This window comes from Babylonia areolata, chromosome 9, assembly GCF_041734735.1.
Source record: "Babylonia areolata isolate BAREFJ2019XMU chromosome 9, ASM4173473v1, whole genome shotgun sequence".
Taxonomy (NCBI): Eukaryota; Metazoa; Mollusca; class Gastropoda; order Neogastropoda; family Buccinidae; genus Babylonia; species Babylonia areolata.
In genome coordinates this window covers 42,651,529-42,675,068 of record NC_134884.1, presented here as the reverse complement: position 1 = coordinate 42,675,068, position 23,540 = coordinate 42,651,529, and the positions used below count along the sequence as shown (strand labels likewise).

General features: G+C 42.7%; 1 protein-coding gene across 1 annotated transcript in view; it reads left to right on the top strand.

The window, feature by feature from the left end:
• The window catches only part of LOC143285481 (uncharacterized), a 70,651-nt gene extending 58,788 nt beyond the window's left edge, over nucleotides 1–11,863 (top strand). Inside the window, 2 exon segments of the mRNA XM_076592801.1 lie at nucleotides 7,221–7,496; nucleotides 10,420–11,863. Of these exon segments, the coding sequence (XP_076448916.1) occupies nucleotides 7,221–7,496; nucleotides 10,420–10,907 (764 nt within the window). The 3' untranslated portion in view covers nucleotides 10,908–11,863.
• The last annotated feature ends 11,677 nt before the right edge of the window (nucleotides 11,864–23,540 follow it).

Here is a 23,540-nt window from a genome sequence, read left to right as displayed (position 1 = left end):
TTGTTGCTGCTCTTGTTGGCATTGTTGCTGTTCTTGTTGGCATTGTTGCTGCTCTTGTTGGCATTGTTGCTGTTCTTGTTCACATTGTTGCTGTTCTTGTTGGCATTGTTGCTGTTCTTGTTGGCATTGTTGCTGTTCTTGTTCACATTGTTGCTGTTCTTGTTGGTATTGTTGCTGTTCTTGTTGGCATTGTTGCTGTTCTTGTTGGCATTGTTGCTGTTCTTGTTGGCATTGTTGCTGTTCTTGTTGGCATTGTTGCTGTTCTTGTTGGCATTGTTGCTGTTCTTGTTGGCATTGTTGCTGTTCTTGTTCTTGTTGGCATTGTTGCTGTTCTTGTTGGTATTGTTGCTGTTCTTGTTGGTATTGTTGCTGTTCTTGTTGGTATTGTTGCTGCTCTTGTTGGCATTGTTGCTGTTCTTGTTGGCATTGTTGCTGTTGTTGCTGTTCTTGTTGGTGTTGTTGCTGTTCTTGTTGGTATTGTTGCTGTTCTTGTTGGTATTGTTGCTGTTCTTGTTGGTATTGTTGCTGTTGTTGCTGTTCTTGTTGGTATTGTTGCTGTTCTTGTTGGCATTGTTGCTGCTCTTGTTGGCATTGTTGCTGTTCTTGTTCACATTGTTGCTGTTCTTGTTGGCATTGTTGCTGTTCTTGTTGGCATTGTTGCTGTTCTTGTTGGCATTGTTGCTGTTCTTGTTGGCTGTTGCTGCTCTTGTTGGCATTGTTGCTGTTCTTGTTGGCATTGTTGCTGTTCTTGTTCGCATTGTTGCTGTTCTTGTTGGCTGTTGCTGCTCTTGTTGGCATTGTTGCTGTTCTTGTTGGCATTGTTGCTGTTCTTGTTGGCATTGTTGCTGTTCTTGTTCACATTGTTGCTGTTCTTGTTGGCATTGTTGCTGTTCTTGTTGGCATTGTTGCTGTTCTTGTTCACATTGTTGCTGTTCTTGTTGGCATTGTTGCTGTTCTTGTTCACATTGTTGCTGCTGTTGTTGGCATTGTTGCTGTTCTTGTTCACATTGTTGCTGCTGTTGTTGGCATTGTTGCTGTTCTTGTTCACATTGTTGCTGTTCTTGTTGGCATTGTTGCTGTTCTTGTTCACATTGTTGCTGCTGTTGTTGGCATTGTTGCTGTTCTTGTTCACATTGTTGCTGCTGTTGTTGGCATTGTTGCTGTTCTTGTTGGCATTGTTGCTGTTCTTGTTCACATTGTTGCTGTTCTTGTTGGCATTGTTGCTGTTCTTGTTCACATTGTTGCTGCTGTTGTTGGCATTGTTGCTGTTCTTGTTCACATTGTTGCTGCTGTTGTTGGCATTGTTGCTGTTCTTGTTCACATTGTTGCTGTTCTTGTTGGCATTGTTGCTGTTCTTGTTCACATTGTTGCTGCTGTTGTTGGCATTGTTGCTGTTCTTGTTCACATTGTTGCTGCTGTTGTTGGCATTGTTGCTGTTCTTGTTGGCATTGTTGCTGTTCTTGTTCACATTGTTGCTGTTCTTGTTGGCATTGTTGCTGCTCTTGTTGGCATTGTTGCTGCTCTTGTTGGCATTGTTGCTGTTCTTGTTCACATTGTTGCTGCTCTTGTTCACATTGTTGCTGTTCTTGTTCACATTGTTGCTGTTCTTGTTGGCATTGTTGCTGCTCTTGTTGGCATTGTTGCTGTTCTTGTTCACATTGTTGCTGTTCTTGTTCACATTGTTGCTACTCTTGTTGGCATTGTTGCTGCTCTTGTTGGCATTGTTGCTGTTCTTGTTGGCATTGTTGCTGTTCTTGTTGGCATTGTTGCTGTTCTTGTTGGTATTGTTGCTGTTCTTGTTGGTATTGTTGCTGTTCTTGTTCACATTGTTGCTGTTCTTGTTGGTATTGTTGCTGTTCTTGTTCACATCGTTGCTGTTCTTGTTGGCATTGTTGCTGTTCTTGTTCACATTGTTGCTGTTCTTGTTCACATTGTTGCTGCTCTTGTTGGTATTGTTGCTGTTCTTGTTGGCATTGTTGCTGTTCTTGTTCACATTGTTGCTGTTCTTGTTCACATTGTTGCTGTTCTTGTTCACATTGTTGCTGCTCTTGTTGGCATTGTTGCTGTTCTTGTTCACATTGTTGCTGTTCTTGTTCACATTGTTGCTGCTCTTGTTGGCATTGTTGCTGTTCTTGTTCACATTGTTGCTGTTCTTGTTGGCATTGTTGCTGTTCTTGTTGGCATTGTTGCTGTTCTTGTTGGCATTGTTGCTGCTCTTGTTGGCATTGTTGCTGTTCTTGTTCACATTGTTGCTGTTCTTGTTCACATTGTTGCTGTTCTTGTTGGTATTGTTGCTGTTCTTGTTGGCATTGTTGCTGCTCTTGTTGGCATTGTTGCTGTTCTTGTTGGTATTGTTGCTGCTCTTGTTGGCATTGTTGCTGTTCTTGTTGGCATTGTTGCTGCTCTTGTTGGTATTGTTGCTGTTCTTGTTGGCATTGTTGCTGTTCTTGTTGGCATTGTTGCTGTTCTTGTTGGCATTGTTGCTGCTCTTGTTGGCATTGTTGCTGTTCTTGTTCACATTGTTGCTGTTCTTGTTGGCATTGTTGCTGTTCTTGTTGGCATTGTTGCTGCTCTTGTTGGCATTGTTGCTGTTCTTGTTGGCATTGTTGCTGTTCTTGTTCACATTGTTGCTGTTCTTGTTGGCATTGTTGCTGTTCTTGTTCACATTGTTGCTGTTCTTGTTGGTATTGTTGCTGTTCTTGTTGGTATTGTTGCTGTTCTTGTTGCTGTTGTTGCTGTTCTTGTTGGCATTGTTGCTGTTCTTGTTGGCATTGTTGCTGTTCTTGTTCACATCGTTGCTGTTCTTGTTCACATCGTTGCTGTTCTTGTTGGCATTGTTGCTGTTCTTGTTCACATCGTTGCTGTTCTTGTTGGTATTGTTGCTGTTCTTGTTGGCATTGTTGCTGTTCTTGTTCACATCGTTGCTGTTCTTGTTGGTATTGTTGCTGTTCTTGTTGGCATTGTTGCTGTTCTTGTTGGCATTGTTGCTGTTCTTGTTGGCATTGTTGCTGCTCTTGTTGGCATTGTTGCTGTTCTTGTTCACATTGTTGCTGCTCTTGTTGGTATTGTTGCTGTTCGTGTTGGTATTGTTGCTGTTCTTGTTCACATTGTTGCTGTTCTTGTTGGCATTGTTGCTGCTCTTGTTGGCATTGTTGCTGTTCTTGTTGGCATTGTTGCTGTTCTTGTTCACATTGTTGCTGCTCTTGTTGGTATTGTTGCTGTTCTTGTTGGCATTGTTGCTGTTCTTGTTCACATCGTTGCTGTTCTTGTTGGCATTGTTGCTGCTCTTGTTGGCATTGTTGCTGTTCTTGTTGGTATTGTTGCTGTTCTTGTTGGCATTGTTGCTGTTCGTGTTGGCATTGTTGCTGTTCTTGTTCACATCGTTGCTGTTCTTGTTGGCATTGTTGCTGCTCTTGTTGGCATTGTTGCTGTTCTTGTTGGTATTGTTGCTGTTCTTGTTGGCATTGTTGCTGTTCGTGTTGGCATTGTTGCTGTTCTTGTTCACATTGTTGCTGTTCTTGTTGGCTGTTGCTGTTCTTGTTCACATTGTTGCTGTTCTTGTTGGCATTGTTGCTGCTCTTGTTCACATTGTTGCTGTTCTTGTTCACATTGTTGCTGTTCGTGTTGGCATTGTTGCTGCTCTTGTTGGCATTGTTGCTGTTCTTGTTGGCATTGTTGCTGTTCGTGTTGGCATTGTTGCTGCTCTTGTTGGCATTGTTGCTGCTCTTGTTGGCATTGTTGCTGCTCTTGTTGGTATTGTTGCTGCTATTGTTGACATTGTTGCTGTTCTTGTTGGCATTGTTGCTGCTCTTGTTGGCATTGTTGCTGTTCTTGTTGGTATTGTTGCTGCTGTTGTTGGCATTGTTGCTGTTCTTGTTGGCATTGTTGCTGTTCTTGTTGGCATTGTTGCTGTTCTTGTTCACATTGTTGCTGTTCTTGTTGGTATTGTTGCTGTTCTTGTTCACATTGTTGCTGTTCTTGTTGGTATTGTTGCTGCTCTTGTTCACATTGTTGCTGTTCTTGTTGGCATTGTTGCTGCTCTTGTTGGCATTGTTGCTGCTCTTGTTGGCATTGTTGCTGTTCGTGTTCACATTGTTGCTGCTCTTGTTGGTATTGTTGCTGTTCGTGTTGGTATTGTTGCTGTTCTTGTTCACATTGTTGCTGTTCTTGTTGGCATTGTTGCTGCTCTTGTTGGCATTGTTGCTGTTCTTGTTGGCATTGTTGCTGTTCTTGTTCACATTGTTGCTGCTCTTGTTGGTATTGTTGCTGTTCTTGTTGGCATTGTTGCTGTTCTTGTTCACATCGTTGCTGTTCTTGTTGGCATTGTTGCTGCTCTTGTTGGCATTGTTGCTGTTCTTGTTGGTATTGTTGCTGTTCTTGTTGGCATTGTTGCTGTTCGTGTTGGCATTGTTGCTGTTCTTGTTCACATCGTTGCTGTTCTTGTTGGCATTGTTGCTGCTCTTGTTGGCATTGTTGCTGTTCTTGTTGGTATTGTTGCTGTTCGTGTTGGCATTGTTGCTGTTCTTGTTCACATTGTTGCTGTTCTTGTTGGCATTGTTGCTGTTCTTGTTCACATTGTTGCTGTTCTTGTTGGCTGTTGCTGTTCTTGTTCACATTGTTGCTGTTCTTGTTCACATTGTTGCTGTTCGTGTTGGCATTGTTGCTGTTCGTGTTGGCATTGTTGCTGTTCTTGTTGGCATTGTTGCTGTTCGTGTTGGCATTGTTGCTGCTCTTGTTGGCATTGTTGCTGCTCTTGTTGGCATTGTTGCTGTTCTTGTTGGTATTGTTGCTGCTCTTGTTGGCATTGTTGCTGCTCTTGTTGGCATTGTTGCTGCTCTTGTTGGCATTGTTGCTGTTCTTGTTGGCATTGTTGCTGTTCTTGTTGGCATTGTTGCTGTTCGTGTTGGCATTGTTGCTGTTCTTGTTGGCATTGTTGCTGTTCTTGTTCACATTGTTAACTTTGCAGTTCTTGTTACCATTGTTGCTGTTCGTTTTTGCCATTGTTCTTGTTGCCTCTTTTCTTGCTGTTTTTGTCGATGTTGTTGCTGTTTTTGTTGATCTTGCTGTTCTTGTTGATGTTGTTCTTGTTGCCGTTACTCTTGTTGACGTTGCTGTTCTTGTTACCTTTGCTGCTGTTCCTGTTGCAGCTGTTTGCATGTTAGAGTTGCGCTAGATTGCTTTAAGTGTTATGTTTTTGTGTTATTTATTTGTTGTTGTTGTTACGTTTTTTAGTAGTTGTATTCAAAGCCTAATCCACACAGCACTTTCTTGTATATGGTTGATATATATCTTTGTATCTTTTATTTTTATTCTGTTATCAGTCAACATGAAAATGAAATGAATCAGATCAGAGCTTCACGAAAAAGGGGTGGGGAGTGTGGGGGGAAGCTTTCATCCCCTGCATTTATTAAGCTGAGGGTGATTACTTCTGTGCATGTTAAAAAAGCATACCCAAGCTAATCCTTTATTCCCCCCCACCCCCCACCCCCCCCTTTTTTTTTTTTTTTTTTTTTTTTTCAGTTCATAATTTGCCCATTATAAAAAAAACAAACCGAACTAATCCTTCATGAATTCCCCAGAACAGAGCATGGTTGCCTTAACCCTTTCACCGCCAGTCAATTTAGAGTACAAAATTCCCTTGTGGTATAAACACAGAAAAGACAGTGGCTAAGAATAGCTGGGGATTCTCCCTGCGATGTATAGAAAATATGGCCTATCCTACCACCAAACATTAAGAGCAGCAGGTTCATGGATCACAGACCAATGAATGGTCAGCTTTCAGTTACATGTGTCCTCTACCACGCCTGTGCATAAATGCGAGCTTGGCGGTGAAAGGGTTAATGGCAGGGATAGATTATGAATGTTGATGATGATATGGATGTTTTGTAGCACGTATCCTTAGTCAAAGACCAAGCTCTAAGTGCTTATAAACACCGAGTCATTTGCACAACAGGCTCCCTACATGGGTAGAGCTGACTGACAGCTGCCATTGGGCATTCATCATTCGTTTCCTGTGTCATTTGATCAGGTTTCAGTTACACACACATATACAAATATGGAACATTTTACATGTATGATCATTTTATTTATTTACACGGCCATGTAGGTAGCCATGCTCTGTTTTCAGGGATATGGGTGCTGGATATGTTTTTGTTTCCATCGCCCACCGAGCATAGCCATGGATTACAGAATCTTTAACATATGTATTTGATCTTCTGCATGTATACACACGAAGGGAGTTCAGGCACCAGCAGGTCAGCACATTATTTTGACCTGGGAGATAGACCTTGTTTGTTATGAAAAAAATTAGAGTAATTTGTCCTTGATTACAACAGAAAGAGAATTTGTGGGGAGTCTCTAAAAGCGAAAGTTGCAAGATTTCCATGCTCAACTCCAACACTCTCCTCCCCACAATATGTATTATGAAGTCAGGTGATAGAAAAGCCAGAAAAAGATCAAATTCATTGGAACAGCAATGGCCATTTTCTCAAGTCTGAAATCTGTTTTTAGAAGGCGCACGCGCACACACTCACACACACACACACACACACACACACACACACACACTCATACTATGTAGCAACAATATGAAATGCTAGAATGTATATAGATTTTGAATGAATGGGTCACACACAGGAGCGATACTTTTTTCTTCAGTTGTTAAAAATCTGTGGGAGGTTTATGTCGCCTTGACAGCAGAAATGTCTCTGAGACAGCAGAAACTGACTTGACTACGCCTTATTGTTTCTGGTTCCGCGACATTTTAAAATCTTTGCATGACGAACAAGTTCAACTTTCGTGCTACTTATCAGTTGTCCGTTCTTTTTTTTAAATACTCTTTTTCTTTAACTTTCATGGATTCAAGCGCACTTTCAGTTTCAGCGGACAGAGTCGCCATGTTGCCTTATCCGGACGTCCCAATGTGAAGGGGCTGAACTTTTCACTGACTTCCGGTTTCCTAACGAACAAGGTCTATAGGAAAAATCTCCACCCTTACATACCAGGTGCTGTTAGTGATTCGAAACCGGGGCCCTCAGATTGTAAGTCCCAACGCTTTAACCACTTGGCTGTAGCACCTGAATGTGGGTGATGCAGCCCATGAACACAGAAAGAAAAATCCTTTATGCTTCATTACTTACTGCTCTCTTTTATTTTATCTTTCTTTTCTTTGTTTTGTTATTATTTTTTTATTCACTTTTACAATTCTTCTCCTACTCCAGGCAAACGGAAGAGTGACCAGGTGGACGTGGAAACCTCCGGAAGCAAGCGACCGGCGTCAGAAGAGGTGGTCTCTGGGGATGGGACAGCAGTGCCCAGGGAAGGTGCCCCCCCAGAAGTCAGGGCAGGAGGTGGGGAACAGGGGGATGCGCAGATGGAAGAGAAGGCGGTGGGGGCCACAGCCACAGAACAGCAGCAGCAACAGCAGCAGCAGCAACGTCCAGGCAGCATCACCAGAAAATGCTGGCCACCATTCCGACCCCGGTCTGACCAGCTGCGTAAGTTTTGTTTGCGCTTGTTCTTTGTTGTTGTTGTTGTTGTTTGTTTGTTTGTTTGTTTAAAGAATTAACACATCATACAGCGATGAAACATTCAGAATGCCAAATTCTAACCAGCAAATTAACCCCTTCACTGCTAGTACATTTTGCTATGGCCTATGCTGAGAAAATTTTCAGAAAAACAAGAAAAACATGTCAATGATTTTAATTTGCTTATATTTCAAAAAGTACTGAAGATAAGTGCATAAAAGTATATATCAAATGAAAGGAAAATGAACCAAGATTTTGTTTTCAATACATGTTCAAATAATGAGTCAATCTGACAGAAAAATTCCATAAAACGCATTAATAAAAAAAAAATTGGGACTGTCATTCCATCATGTAGGTGCTACAATATCAACCAGGTTATCAACCTGTCTTTCTTGTGACTGTTGTGATCAACCACACACACTGTCAAGGCTGAGCAACAGTGTCCAGATGCATAAGACTCCAACACAGTCCACACAAAGAATGAAAAGGGTGTACTCACCCAGGATCTATCGCCAGTAAAAACGCTGTGTGTGGTACTTGCAGAAACAGTCTTCAAGACACAGTCCTGGTTTGCTGGGGCAGTCTGGGCAGTAGAACCCCACATCCTTTCTTTGTCCTTTCTTCCAGCAGACTCTGCACCTCCTTTGTGGCCAGGACTTCTGTGGGGTAGGTGGGATGAAGTGTCGTCCACACAAGACAAACAGCGTGGTCATCTTTAGCAGTGTCTTGGTCACCAAAAATCATGGCACTAATTACATCCTTCTGAAGTTCAGGAGTGTACTGCTGTTGTCTGCTTTTTTGTAGAGGATGTGTGCATTCAACATGGCAATTTGTAGAAAATGCACACACAGCTATCTGTACCACTTCAGGGTTTTCCTTGTGGCATCATAGGGCTGCAGCTGTTGGTCATGATGGTCCATGGCACCCATGTTTTTGTTGTAATCCAGAATTGCTGGAGGCTTGTTTACTGCCCTTTGGTCTTGCTGCTGCTGGTCTTCAGCTGTAGGTTTGTGGCAAGTTGTCAACTCCAGATGGTCCAGGATGAACATCATGATCATCACCATGCTGCATACCTGAAACACATTGCATAAAAGACTAAGTTTGTTGGTTCTTTTTTTCTTTTTTTTTTTTTTTTTACATATAAAAAGATCATGAAATGGTACCATTTTTTTCCTGATTGTTTTCAAAAGCTGAAATACAAACACACACACACCTACCCCACCCCACCCCAAACCCCCAAAACACACACACACTGAAACTGGTTCATGGTATGCCACACCCCCTTCATTCTCTCTTTCTCATACAAAACAAAATGACAACACACACACACACACACACACTTCTACAAGTGTTGCATTTACAAAGTAATTTAGGCATACAATTCTGTATATCATTCTCTGATTTCAGTTTTATAAAACATCATCTCTTTCCCCCCCCCCCCCCCCCCCCGCCCCCCCCCTCTCTCTCTCTCTCTCTCTCTCTCACACACACACACACACACACACACAACAGCAACAACAAACCAATACACACTCGGGAAGGAACACTCACAAAGCTCCAGGCGAGCGACACACGCTGTCATCAACAATGAGCCAGCCAGCAAGCCACGCCCCCTTGTGCTGTGATGGTCAGACACAGTACCCACGTGACTGACTCTCTCTCACTCACACACACTGATCAGTGACTGACGAAGCCACTTACCACAGCTAACACATTCAGAACACACACAATGCAGTCATATTCATTGTTACAACAAACAGAAAGCAAATAATAAACTGACAAACCTCGTAAACACCCACCTGCATCTTGAATCAGCTGAGCTTGTCTGTCTTCTGTTTCGTCAAGCAACTCCACCTCCCACTCCCCTCCACTGTCAAAATCAGCGTCTTCGGCATCAACTTCACGCAGTTCTGTCTCATTCAGTCCACAATCTTCATCTCTACTGTTTGCATCGCGAAAGAATTCTTTCAATACAAATGCAAGTGTTGGGGTTTGTCTGCGTTCAGCCATGGCTTTGCAAATACAAATTGAGCTTCGTACAAACTTGCAAAACTTTCGCCATAAATATGACAATCCAATGAATAATTTTAGCTCATGGAACTCAGGAGATAAAGAGCTCTCAGGGGAGCTAATTTAATGGTTGGCAGACTGTATTTTCAGTAATGCGGGACTTGAAACATAGAACATTGTAACATGACGTACGGCGCACGTCAATACAGCATTGGTGAGCAACATTTCATGACGTACGCCATACGTCAGCAGCGCAGTCAAGAGGTTAAAGATGGGCACAAATTTTCGGCAAAAACTGCCTTTCTTCAGAAAACAAGCATGGATTACAGTGAGATTTAATTTCTTCTTCTTCCCCCTCAACTCCACTCTATGAAGAGTTATAAGGGGTGCTCACAGAACTGTTCACCAGATTCCTCCATGTGTGAGTTGTGTGTCACAGCCTGGGTCACTGCAGATGGTTTTCCTGTCCATTCTGATATGTTAAGAGTCCATTGTTATTGTTCTGTCTTTCTAAGATCAATTTATACTTCTCAAACAACCTGATTTTCAGATTTTTGAATGGCTTTCTCTAGTTTAGTTGTTTGGAGTTGCATTTCCCAGGAGCACTTCAGCCTTTTTAACTCTCTCTGTATGAACGACAAAATGGGCGACGATGCAGACATGATTGGAATGTTGAAAACACAAGGTTCTAATATTGCAGAGGTGGATAAGGACTATGCACACAGCATTTCTAAATCTATACTCCCATTCGGCATGAGATTGGGGTCTCTGTAGTGGAAAGAAAGGGAAAGAAACTGGCTGTCACGAGTGGGTTAAAAAAAATGTATTAAAAAAGATTTAGAAAAAAAAAAGAAATGATAAAAGAATGGTGATGGCGTTGCAGAGCTGCCGGTGTGGACCCAGCTGGCCAGCGAGACAGAGTACGAGGAACTGGGCCGGGGCAATGCCCTCCAGATCCCGTCCAGCGTGACCTTGTCGGAGTCCTCCAACAATGTGGACGTGGGCCGCTGGGGGGAGCACCTGGTCTACGACTACCTGCTGCAGCAGAAGAAGCTGCACTCAGACATTTACGAGGTGATCTGGACCAACGAGGCGGAGGAGTCAGGCAAGCCCTATGACTTTGAGGTGGTGTGCACCTCGGAGGACGAGGCCTACACGGTGTACGTGGAGGTCAAGGCCACGCGCTCCAGCAAGAAGGAGGTGTTTGAGATCTCGGCCAACGAGGTCAAGTTCGCCTCGGAGCAGGGCGAGGGCTACCACATCTACCGCGTCTTCAGCGCGGGCACCACCGACCAGGTGCAGCTGGTGCGCCTCACCAACGTGTCGCAGCGCATGAACACCAAGGAGGTGCGGCTGCTCATGGTCATCTAACTGGAGGGGAGGGGAGGGGGTGGGGGGATTCAGCGGTCATGGTCATGTAGCAGGAGTCAATCAGGGGTCATGTTCATGTAGTAGGGGTCATGGTCATGTAGCAAGGGGTCAGCCATTGTCTGCTGTCTGTCCTCAGCTGTGTGGTGGCTTGGGAGGTTGGGACTTTCTTTTTCTTTTTTTTTAAAGGAGGTAAGGAACTGTGTCCATACTACGTTATGTCAAGTTTTCTTTGTTGTAGGGGTGCAAGTGTTAAGAACGTTTCAGATTTGGATAAAAAAAAATTGTTTTGTCTGCCTCCGATTTGCAAAATTTTCTTTTGGTCATTTCCTGAATCTTTGCTGGATTTTCGCAAAATATAGTGTTGTGCAGATTCAGTTTCGATAAGCTGTGATTTCAAGACTGTGTGACAGCATGTCTTGTCCAGAATTAAAGGAAAGAAAATTCTTGACAGTGACACTTACTCTACAATCAGCATATTTATTGCTTGTCAGTATTAAGAAGGGGACATTAAATCAACTTGTTTGTTCTTGAACATTTGGGTCAGTAATGCAATATACGTTTCGTCTGCCGTCTTGCCTCAAAGTTGGTTTCTGTGGGAATTGCTTGATGTGCCATAACTGGGAAGATCTAATTTTGTTTTGAAATGTCTGAATATCATGGAAAAGACAGCGATCAGTTAAAGTTTTAGAGATACAAATGCATAAGTTGTTTGGGTATGGGACTGAAATTCTGATGTGGACAGCATTGCTTGGTTTGCGGAATTTTTCTTTTTCAACAGGCAGCTTTTGGTTGAACAAAGATGTTATTCTTTTGATCATCTGAATATAACTTTTGATAGAATGATGCAGCTTACACAGTGTCATTTTGAAGATTTTTGGGTTTTTTTTTCAGGGTTTCTAATTGTGGAAATATTTCTAGCTTTTAGCATACCATCCTTGCCTGCATGTCATTTTTTTTTTAGAAAAAAAAGTGTTGGACAAGAGTTTGGTGTGTTATGAAAGTATCAAAACCAGAAAGTCAAGTTGAAGAGATGAAAACATTGATTGATTGAATCTTTGATAGACAGGACTGTAAAATTTAGATTTTTTTTTTTTTAAAGTGAAATGCTGATCAATGTGAATTGTCTCAGGTATCATCATTCACTTCCAGCAGTCAGCTTACCGTTCCACAAAACCAGTTTCTGACAGTGAGCAGAAAATCATATTTGTATCAGGTTTTGCACTTAACACTTTTTTTTTTCTTCAGTAATCATGTTGATATTTAAACAAGATTTGGTTGATTTTCATGTGTGGGAAAGAAAAAAAACAGTATGTACTGGGAAAGTCCTTTTCCTGTTTTCGATTCTCAAGTCCAGCACTTTGGGGATTAAGGAACTTAGGTAAACTCCAGATTTTGGTCACTTGCACCCCTGATGTAGTGGGGTCACTTGCACCCCTGATGTAGTGGGGTCACTTGCACCCCTGATGTAGTGGGGTCACTTGCACCCCTGATGTAGTGGGGTCACTTGCACCCCTGATGTAGTGGGGTCACTTGCACCCCTGATGTAGTGGTATGGTGTAGTTCAGTGTCTGATCGCTTGTTTAAAGTTGAACCGTATATTTTTAGTGTCAGCTGTGCAGTTTTTTTTCTTCTCTTTGGTAAGCTTCAATGGATAAATCACAGTGTCTGTTTTTATTTACTTTTACATTGTGATGTCTTTTATGACATTGAAAATGGAAAGTATGGTACCTTTATTTTGGTGAGTGTACTTCTGTATTATAGAAATTTCTACTTTGGATTTTTCTGTTGTTGTTATTGTTGTTGATGTTGTTGTTTTCTCCCACCATTACTGTTTGTGTGTTTCAGTTTTTATGTTTCAGTTTTTAAGTACTTCATTAGAATAGTCACCTGAGTTAACTGGAATCAGTGAGGGTCAGGTTTATCAGATGTGCAGACTGATTTGGATATCTTTGATATCTGTACTGTTGGCTCGTGCTCTGAACGCAAGGATGTTGAGAAAGATGATGCATCGGCGACATGGATTCATTCTGTGAGGAGAATCATCGGAAGTAGATTCGGTTTGTGGTATATATTTCTTCGTTGTGTCCCACTGTTTGAAAGGTGGAAGTGGTTTGTGGAACATACACATGGATTCATTCTTTAGTGACCACTCTTCCTTTTTTTTTTTCTCTTTTTTTTCCCTGTTGTTGGCATTTTTTTGTTTCTTTTTTTTTTTCCCCCCTTCTTTCTCAAAGTCTGTCAGAGCGTGTTGTGAAGTCTGTGCAAGGAAAGCCAAGGATCAGCTTGTTTTATTTACCAGAAAAAAAACATTGATAATGTGGAAGCAACAGCAGAGATTCTGGTTTTGTTTGGCCAGCAGTTAAATCTGCATGTGGAAAGAATTGGAATTCCTGACATCATTTTATACGTCTTTTCTGTGTGTGCACATGATTATCTGGTGAAGCAGAAGGATGGTGTTGTGATGAGTGTGGTGTGTCACATGGTGACGTGTGTGAGACTGTTGATGATGTGTACATTTTTTTATCCTGAGTGGACTGTCCATGTGTACCTTTCTGATCCTGGGTGGACTGTCCATGTGTACCTTTCTGATCCTGGGTGGACTGTCCATGTGTACCTTTTTGATGATGAGTGGGGTGTCCCTGTGTGTGTATTTTGGATTTATAATGTTGTGTTTGTGTTGTTGCCTTGCGGCCACGGTCTGCCCCACACATCCGGCAGCATAGGGCAGCAGGTTTTGTGTGGTGTACAGGGATCAATATCTGTGTCGTTACTTGGGCATCTTGCCAACAGAGCAGCAGTGGTGAAGTTAGGATGGGGTTTATGTGCCTGTGCCTGTGTATGTGTACAGCAGTGCATTATTATCATGTGGAGAGCAAAGGTTGGTTTGTGTGGGGAGTGGGAGGCTGTGTTTGAGTAGATGTGCTTGTGTGTATGTATGTGTGTATGAGTGCATACTTGTGTTTTTCTGTTTTTGACCAAATGAATGAGAGACACAGAGAGAGTGTGTGTGTGTGCATGCATGTTTGTGTCTGACCAAATTGATAAGCATGTGTGTGTGTGTGTCTGCCCATACTAATGAGTGTATGTGTGTGTGTATGCATATGTGTGTATTTGACCAAATGAATGAGTTTGTGTGTGTGCTTGCATGAGTTTTTGACCAAATGAGCGAGTGTGTGTGTGTACATGCATGTGTATTTGTATTTGACCAAATGAATGAGTGTGTGTGTGTGTGCATATGTGTTTGTTTGACCAAAACTCACTGCAAAACTGAAGAGCAGGAAAACATGAAGAGTGCATGTCTTAAGGCTCAGATACATAATTGTTAACTCAGTACTATTTTTGTTCTTTCTGTAGTGTGGGTGTGTCTTTGTGTATTATTGTTCACATTTAAGACTTATTTCTTCAATAAATTTTTTGCTCACTGTGTATTATAAATGTGCCTCAAAGAAGGCACAAACAAACATGTTAATTGTATTTGTAGAAACATGTACGTGTCATGTTTTCATACTTTGAGCCTCTCTGTTTCACTCTGTCCGTCCGTTCATCAGTCTGTTCCTGTTCATCTGTCCATGACTCCTAGTCTCTGGAAGTCCCCCTGGGTCATTGGTTATCATTGCATAGTCATTTACATTGTGATACCAGCACGCTCAGATTTGCTTGAACGTACGAAACTTTGGTCTGTCAGTTTTGCCTGAGTTACAGCTTTGTGTCTTTTCTTCACGGTTTGGTTGCGTATTGTGGATTTTATTCAAACCAAATTGATAATAATAGCAGTGTGTGTGCATATATCTGAATGAAGGTAAGACGCTAGAAAACTTTTGTTTGTTTTTGCCAGAGATTATACACTTGTTACCGTTTGCATACACGTTGTTTTTTAGTCGTTGTTTTAAGTTAGAATTCAAGATCTTGGGCAGTTTGGGCCTGGCCATCCTAACTCCTATACCATTGGATGGCTTTCATTATTGCTTCATCAGAAGTGAGACCATCATGTACATATTTACTGGAAGAGAGAAATGGTAATCCATCCATTTTGTGGAGATTTTTTTCCTTTTGAAAATGGGATTTTGACCTTTTTAAGATATCTATTTCAGGAGTTTTAGGGGGCGGGGCAGTTTGGGCTTTGTTTTGTTTTTTGTTTTGATGAAGGAAAACCCCTATGAGATAATCATGATGGCTGTTGTTGATTGCAGCTGTCAGCTAACTGATGAAAAGTTCAGCACACTGCTTTTTGTTAACCCAGCTCTATGTATGCTTTGAGATTGATCGTATCTGATGCAGCCAGCAGCTGCCAGTTTGCATAAAAAGAAATTTGTGTCCATGATTTTTTTGGCTGTGCTGGCTCTTTGAACTCCAAATTTTAACTTGTTGGAAATTGTTGTCACAACTCAAACACCAGTTATGTAGATTTTACGTTAGTGAGGTTCAGCAGCACTAATGCTAGCTTGCGTAGAATTGCTTGAAGGGAAATGTGTCAGCATTGTGAACCTCTCATCAACAATTGTGTGCCATTAACTTAGATATTCCATTCAGACTCCATTTATAGCTTAACCAGCATGCACAAATTAACCTGAATGTTGGAAATTGTTGTCCATCATTTTCTCTTGTACATCTTCTTCTTAAAGTTACAGCCGTAAAGGTACAGCTATTGTAACTTTGAATTTGAAGGTTCCTTATTTGTCATTGTAACTTCTATACCATTTGATAGAATATTGCTGTTTTGATCTGTGTCATGGCCTTGTGACTTTTTTGGATTTTGACTTGGAGAGCGTAGTCATGGCAGTGCTGTCTGTATCACTTGGAAGTGAACAGAAGTAAAGCCCCATGCATCATGTACTGACATGTGTAAAGGTTGGAGATTCTTGTCATGTTGTGAACCATACACCAAGGCGCACTTCTTCAGTTCGTCGATTTTTAAATGATATTTTCTTGGAACAATAACTGGCTGGTAAATCATCGTAACTTTCCAACAGAATGACGGAAATGACAAACAACCCTGATAATATCATAACCATTTTTTCTACACAAAATTGCTGGTAGCTAATTTTCAACTCAGGGTTTGTTTTTGGTTTCTTTGTTTGTTTGTGGGTGTTTTTTTTTGGGGGGGGGGGGGGGGGGGGGCTGGGGGGGGGGGGGGGGTGGGTTCATTTTTTTATCACTCCTCCTTCTTCTGCATTCTTACATCCAGTTCGGAAATTGTGAACTTTAGCATGTGGCGTACATATGTCTTTAGTAATACTAATAAACTGAAAAAATTTTTGTATCAAATTAGAAGTGTCCAAAAGTGGGATTTTTGGTTTGATTTTTATATATTTTTTATTAACAGTGTTTAACAATTGGTGTCGTGTGTTTGGAAAAGACAAGTGAAGTTTGAAAGTTTAGTATGGTCATTGCTAGTTTGTTTGTTTTTTAATATTTTTTTAATCAGAATAAGGTGTTCAATGGTTGCCGTCATGTGTTATGAAAAGACAAGTGAAGGTGTGAGGTTTAAGTAGGGACATGGCGTTTGTTGTTGTGGTTGTGGTTGGATCAGTTGGTGTATTGTTTGGAAGAACTGTGAAGTGCTGAATCAGGAGACGGTCAAATAAAAAGAGCACCTCATGTGTGAGATTGCACTGCTTGGGAGAGAAAGGGAGAGGGAGAAACCTGGCAAACTGGAAGTAGTGTTTGACAGTGAAAGCAAGAATGCATATAATGTACTAACACACATCACACATCACACACACACACACACACACACACACATGTGCACAGTTACACTCAAACACATACATATTTTTTACACACACATACACACACACACACACATGTACATTTACACACACACACACACACACACACACACATACATGTACATTTACACACACACACACACACACGTGTACATTTACACACACACACACAGTCACACAACACACACACACACACACACACACAGTCACACAACACACACACACACACACAGTCACACAACACACACAGTCACACAAACACACACACAGTCACACAATACACACACACACACACACACACACACGTCCCCTGTTTGATAACACAGAAGGCCATGGCGGTCCAGTCTTGGAACACTTTTCACCATGTTGACCACAAGCTTTGATGTGAATGATTCCCAAACTTGTACAACAGTCAAGTGGTTAAAAGTGTTGCACTTTCAATCTGAGGGTCCAGGGTTTGAATCCCAGTCCCAAAGCCTGGAGGGTTAAGGGTAGGGATTTTACTGATCTCCCAGGTCAACAGATGTACAGACCTGCTAATGCCTGACCCCCTTCATGTGTATACATATGCAGAAAACCAAATATTCATGCCATATTCCATGTCAGCACTGGGTGGGTCATGACAAGCAAAAACAAGCATGCACAGTCCAGAAATTGAGTATGACTGGCTCAAGTTCAAAGCAGGGTAAAAATGGTCATGCAGGGAAAAGTCCACTCTCACGTACATGCAAGTGAACATGAGAATGAACTAAGAAAGAAAAAAAGCTCTCAGAAGTTACAGAACTGTCTCTGGATGTAACTTGCGCCAGTCCATGTGTTAGTCAGAAAAAGACTGCCAGAGAGTAGGTACCCTGGACACAGGCATCTCCCAGAGGAGGCAGAGATCACTTGAGACCACCACAATGAGCCGTGCTGTTGTCCGGCTAGCAGCAGAGGTGAATGGACACCGCCAGCATGGTCATTTCCCACACCATTTTGAACAGTTCTGAGGTGCACTCACATTAAATCCTGATGTCACCATCTTCTGTAAGAGACAGCCAGTTCGGCTTACCATGGGCTGATGGTATGGATGACATGTATGTATTTACATTGCATGCATCATGACTGAAGACAGGATGTGGCGACCTAAACGGTTAGATGGAAAACAGTCACATTCGCAATAAATGACGCCACAACAATTTCCACCCTCCTTCTACCCAGTTTTCCCCAAGTCACCGTTCAACCCTCCCCCTGTCCCCTCCTCTCCTTCTTTTTAAATGATAATGTTCAAATGTGAAATTTAATGCTTTAACAAAATGTCTACAGTCACCAGCATGTGTGACGAGATTAAACAAAATTCCACTTCACACCACAACAACGACAAAAACAAACAAAAACCCGAAACACCCCCATACACCCCATGAGTTCAGCTGATTATTCCACCATGAAGTTGGCTGCCTCTCAACAAGAGGACAATCCAGCACTGGAAGACTAGGCTGTGCCTCAACAACATCATCTCTCTGTGCTGGGAGATGTGTAAGAACTGTAAACGACCACTGTATCACATCATCTCTCTGTGCTAGGAGATGTGTAAGAACTGTAAACGACCACTGTATCACATCATCTTTCTGTGCTGGGAGATGTGTAAGAACTGTAAACGACCACTGTATCACATCATCTCTCTGTGCTAGGAGATGTGTAAGAACTGTAAACGACCACTGTATAACATCATCTCTCTGTGCCAGGAGATGTGTAAGAACTGTAAACGACCACTGTATCACATCATCTCTCTGTGCTAGGAGATGTGTAAGAACTGTAAACGACCACTGTATCACATCATCTCTCTGTGCGAGGAGATGTGTAAGAACTGTAAACGACCACTGTATCCAGTGAATGTCCCCCAAACCCCGCTCCTCCATTTTGGGTTTTAAATTGTGCTGAGTGTCATAGCTTGTAAACGCCCACCTCCCGTTTGAAAATAAACAAATAAGTTTGCCAGTTTGGATCGTGTTCCTTTACAAAGCAGCGTAGATTTAGATCAAGAGATCTTGACGTCACTGACCAGGCAGCAGTGTCTTGTTTCAGTGACTTGCGTTTACCGTGGATAGCTGATAACATGTGAAATATCTGAATAATCATTGTAAACACATGTAAATACATCAGACTAAGAGACCCCGATTTCCAACAAAGTTCTGGAGACTGACCCATTTTCATCTTCCAGGCAGCCTTTGCTCTTCATGACTATCTGATGCACTTCATTTTGCCACCTTCATACTCCAGCCACATGCATTCTTTTTCACAAGCTAAACTGACGTAGTCTGTCAGGAGAAACGGTCTACCTTTCACCCACCCCCTAATAAATTTTTCATATGTATTTTTTGGTGCTTTAGAGTATATAGATCACGAAAAATCATGTTAACATAAAAAGTCTTGGGACTCACTGTCCCTTCTGGCTTAATTTTGAGGGGTACCCATCTCACATGCCGTGGCTGCTTTTCGTCGCTCCAAAACATTCCATGAGTTTGGTGATCACTTGTGTCTTTGTTATTTGAGCTACGAGAATTTCCTTTATGTTTTTGTTGACAGTAATGCCTTCTGCACGATATGCAATAATCAGAACGACAATATATGCAATAAGGTGACCGCAGTGAAGCTACGTGTGTACCCACCGTCTGTCACACGTTGCGAACTGTGAATTTGCCAAAGTGTTTGCACTAAACCGTCTCTCTCGAAAACTGTGTAACTTATTAGAAACAAAGTACACCACAGTTTCAAAGAACAGTCTCTTGTGATTCTTTTGAGCTATGCCACATCACCATGGGCCTATTTTGTTTTCCTCTGTCGCCGGGTTATCTACCCTACCCCCTATTTGGCTACGACACAAGTTTAATTCTTTACAAATTCAAACTGGTCTTTTTATTGAAAAAAAAAGTTTATGTGCACTTTCCAAGTGTGAGCACATGTGTGTGTGTGTGTGTGTGTGTGTGTGTGTGTTTGCTATCGGGAAAGCTTTGAAAGAAGCCTCAAACGTGCTCAGCACACAGATCGCAGTAAATCCGACAACGCCATCTGTATTCCACTCTGAGTTTGACAACTTTGACCAACTGCTGAGTGTAGTCCACGGCCTGAGTTCCGTTCACACAGCACACGGCATCATGCAGCAAGAAGTTGAAGAAACTAACCATGGTGGAACGTACCGCGTGATGCCATCCATTCCAAGAACCGGTGAGCAATCTCTGCATTTGACACAAGAGGATTTACCAGAGTGCTTCGTAACCCAGCGGAAATGCCCACCTTTTGTAATTAGGCACTTGACAGTTGATGGAGGTGAAGATGCTCTCAATTAAGTTCAAAGTTCAAACCTCCAATGGATTCTTCTCCGGAAATACAGCGGCATGTCAGATCAGGAAATACCAGCGTGGGCTGGCTTCATTTCACAGTGTGGGCAGAACCCAGTAAAGAAGACGACATTGGCCTACTACCCTGTGATCCATGACCCCATTACCAGTACAAGACAGTCTAGGAGTGCTGGAGACTTGCAGAGAAGGCCACGAGAGAGGTTGGACAAGAGTACGTTATCACTACGTTTGATCTTGGGGTTTGTATGAAAGCCTACCTGATCATTTGAAACCAACCTGACTGGTACAAGAAGCATATCATTCTGGTCGTTACATTCTACCTTGCATGTGCGTACCTCAAGATGCTTGGGAAAAATCTGGATGGTTCTGGGTTCGGAGATATCCTTCTGGAGGCAGGCCTGATCTCTTCTAGTTCTCTGCAAGGGGTGCCATCTGGCAAACATTATGAACGAGCATTATTCTGACATAAGACAATGCTTGAGAGTATAGAACGCTCGGTGCTGGAAAGATATCTTGAAATCAGAGATGAAGACACATCATTTCCGACACTGTCAGAAGACAGCACGATCAAACTCCAGACAGCCTCTTGTTTCTTCTCAAAAGAGACATTGACTGAGCTTCAGCAAGATGAAGCTATCGCAAGTTTCATGGCAGAATACGAACAGTTCAGAGATAGAGTCAGAGAAGGAGCCTTTGGACCAACTGCACAATTTTGGTTGTCGTACATCGATCATATATGGCTTGTTCTTGCGCTCCTTGAGGCTGTCAAAATCAGCGACTTCCATCATGTATGGCTTGTTCTTGCGCTCCTTGAGGCTGTCAAAATCAGCGACTTCCTGCTCTACACACAAACAATGTCCCAAATGCCAGACCTCTTCTTCAATTTTGATGGACAAAACTATGCACGCTGCCTGACCTTCTTCTCAGTTTTCTTGGCAAACATTGACCTGTCACATCCTGGAATCAAAGAGATGCTGCAGAGAGGTGCTTTCAGCGTGGCAAGGTCCTTCATTCCTGGCAATCGCTGTGCAGTGCACAAAACCATGGAAGAAACGTTCATGAAACACGCCAAAAGCCGAGGAGGAGCTGGCGGAGGTGGCGCTGGTCTCACGGGACTGCTGTCCAACCAGGAGGCCTACCACAGATGGGTCAGGACAACCCATGAAAATGTCAAAGTATCTTCATGCAACTCTCAACATGGCTGGCATGGCACAAGGTGATGAGGCTGGCAGTAGACATCGTGACTTGCGTCCTTCTGAGATACTGAAGAGCGAAAGCAACGTCCTGAAGACTCAGGATGCAATCAAAAGTTTCATCAACCCTTTCTGTGAGGAAGCCTCGGTCAAACTCATCGCCCTGTCATCTGGAGCGTCTGTCCGAACTGGCATTCAGCATGATGTGTTGAGGGCAGAAAAAACTGGTAAAGCCACGAAGGAGGCGTTCGTCACGCAGAGACTGATGGCAAATGACCATTTCTTTGAACCAGTCAAGCGGCTGAACCTCAAAACGATGGCAGAGATGAACAAAACCGTCCACATGAAGACTACCAAGAAGATTGTGGAATACAAACAACAAGGGAACAATGCCTTTCAACTCCTTCTGAAGGCACAGGAAGCAGGTGCTCAACTCGATCTGAAACAGTTGATGACATACCAACTTACTCCTGTACCTTACAGTATTGCCACTGCTGACAATTTCCTTGCCAAGACCAACAAAGCTAAAGGGTTCAACTACCTCACCAAAGATATGGAAGATGCCGATCTACCTCCCCATGATGCGACGCTGGTTGTGATCGATGGCAATGCAGTGTTTCACTGCTTGCAACAGCTTCCTTCCAATTTCAGGGAGATCAGCCAGAAGATACTTGACATGCTGCCAAAGGGAACGGACATGGTGTTCAGTACAGACATGTACAAAACTCAATCAAAGCAATAGAAAGGAAAAGGAGAGGCACTGGCGATAAGATCATCATGAAAGGAGAAAGCACTAAGCGTCCTGCAGACTGGAAGACGTTTCTGTCAAACGACGAAAATAAGAAGCAGCTCACCCAAGTATTACTCGACGTTTGGAGCAAAGATGAGAATGCGCCAAAATTCAAGGACAGAAAAGTCATGCTGATATGTGAGGGAGAAGCCGTCCTGCTTGAATCGACAGATGAGCTGAAGACAACAAGGACGCCAATCGCAACGCTCAAATCCACACAAGAAGAGACGGATTCCAGAGTTGCCCTCTACTGTGCGTAAGCTGAATGGAATGGCTACAGGTTCGTCCGCGTCAAGAGTCCCGACTTGAACATGTTCTTCATTCTCCTGAACTTCGCTCTGCAGCTGAAGGATGTGGTGATTCTGTTCGACACAGGAATGGTGCACAAACAGTGGCTCATCAACGTCACTGACATCGCAAAAAGCATACGGGCAACAGCACTGCACCGCCTTCCTGGCTCTTCATGCTTATACCGGCTGCAACAGAACAAGTGAGTTCAAGTGCATTGGGAAAATTAAACCTATCAAAGTTCTTCAGCAGAGTCCAAGATTTGTGGAAACAATTGCCGCCTTGGAGATACATGGGCCATCGCTGAAGAAATCAAAGCCGATCTTGAGACCTTCACCTGTGTCATGTACGGCAGACATCGTTCCACCAGTGTCAATGACCTCCGACACCAGCTACTCAAGGAGAGATGTGGAGATGAGCCATTGAACGCAAACAACATTGACATGGCAAGCATGCCTCCGTGCAAACAAACTCTTCAAGAGCACATCAAACGGAGCAACTATCAAGTTGCCATTTGAAAAAGGGCTCTCGAACCCGCGCCTGATGTTCCAGCAGCAAGCAATGGACATGGATGGATCGACGTTGATGGCACCTTGGAACCAGTGTGGTCCGCAGAAGATATGGTTGACTTCCTTGTGGACTTTCCAGACTCTGACGACGACGAAGAAGAAGCTGTCAAATCCTACGTAACAGAAGAGTCGCTTTCTACTTGGGGGTAGGGGAGATAAACCGGCGACAGAAGACAGCAGAATAGGCCCATGGTGATGTGGCATAGCTCAAAAGAATTACAAGAGACTGTTCTTTGAAACTGTGGTGTACTTTGTTTCTAATAAGTTGCACAGTTTTCGAGAGAGATGGTTTATTGCAAATACTTTGGCAAATTCACAGTTCGCAACGTGTGACAGACGGTGGGTACACACGTAGCTTCACTGCGGTCACCTTATTACATATATTGTCGTTCTGATTATTGCATATCGTGCAGAAGGCATCACTGTCAACAAAAACGTAAAGGAAATTCTTGTAGCTCAAATAACAAAGACACAAGTGATCACCAAACTCATGGAATGTTTTGGAGCGACGAAAAGCAGCCGCGGCACCTGAAATGGGTACCCTTCAAAATTAAGCCAGAAGGGACAGTAAGACCCAAGATTTTTTATGTTAACATGATTTTTCATGATCTATACACTCTAAAGCACCAAAAAATACATGTGACAAATTTATTAGGAGGGGAGGGGGGGGGGGGAAGGTGGACCATTTCTCTTCACCGAGTAACGTGTCTACTGCGCCAGGGTTCT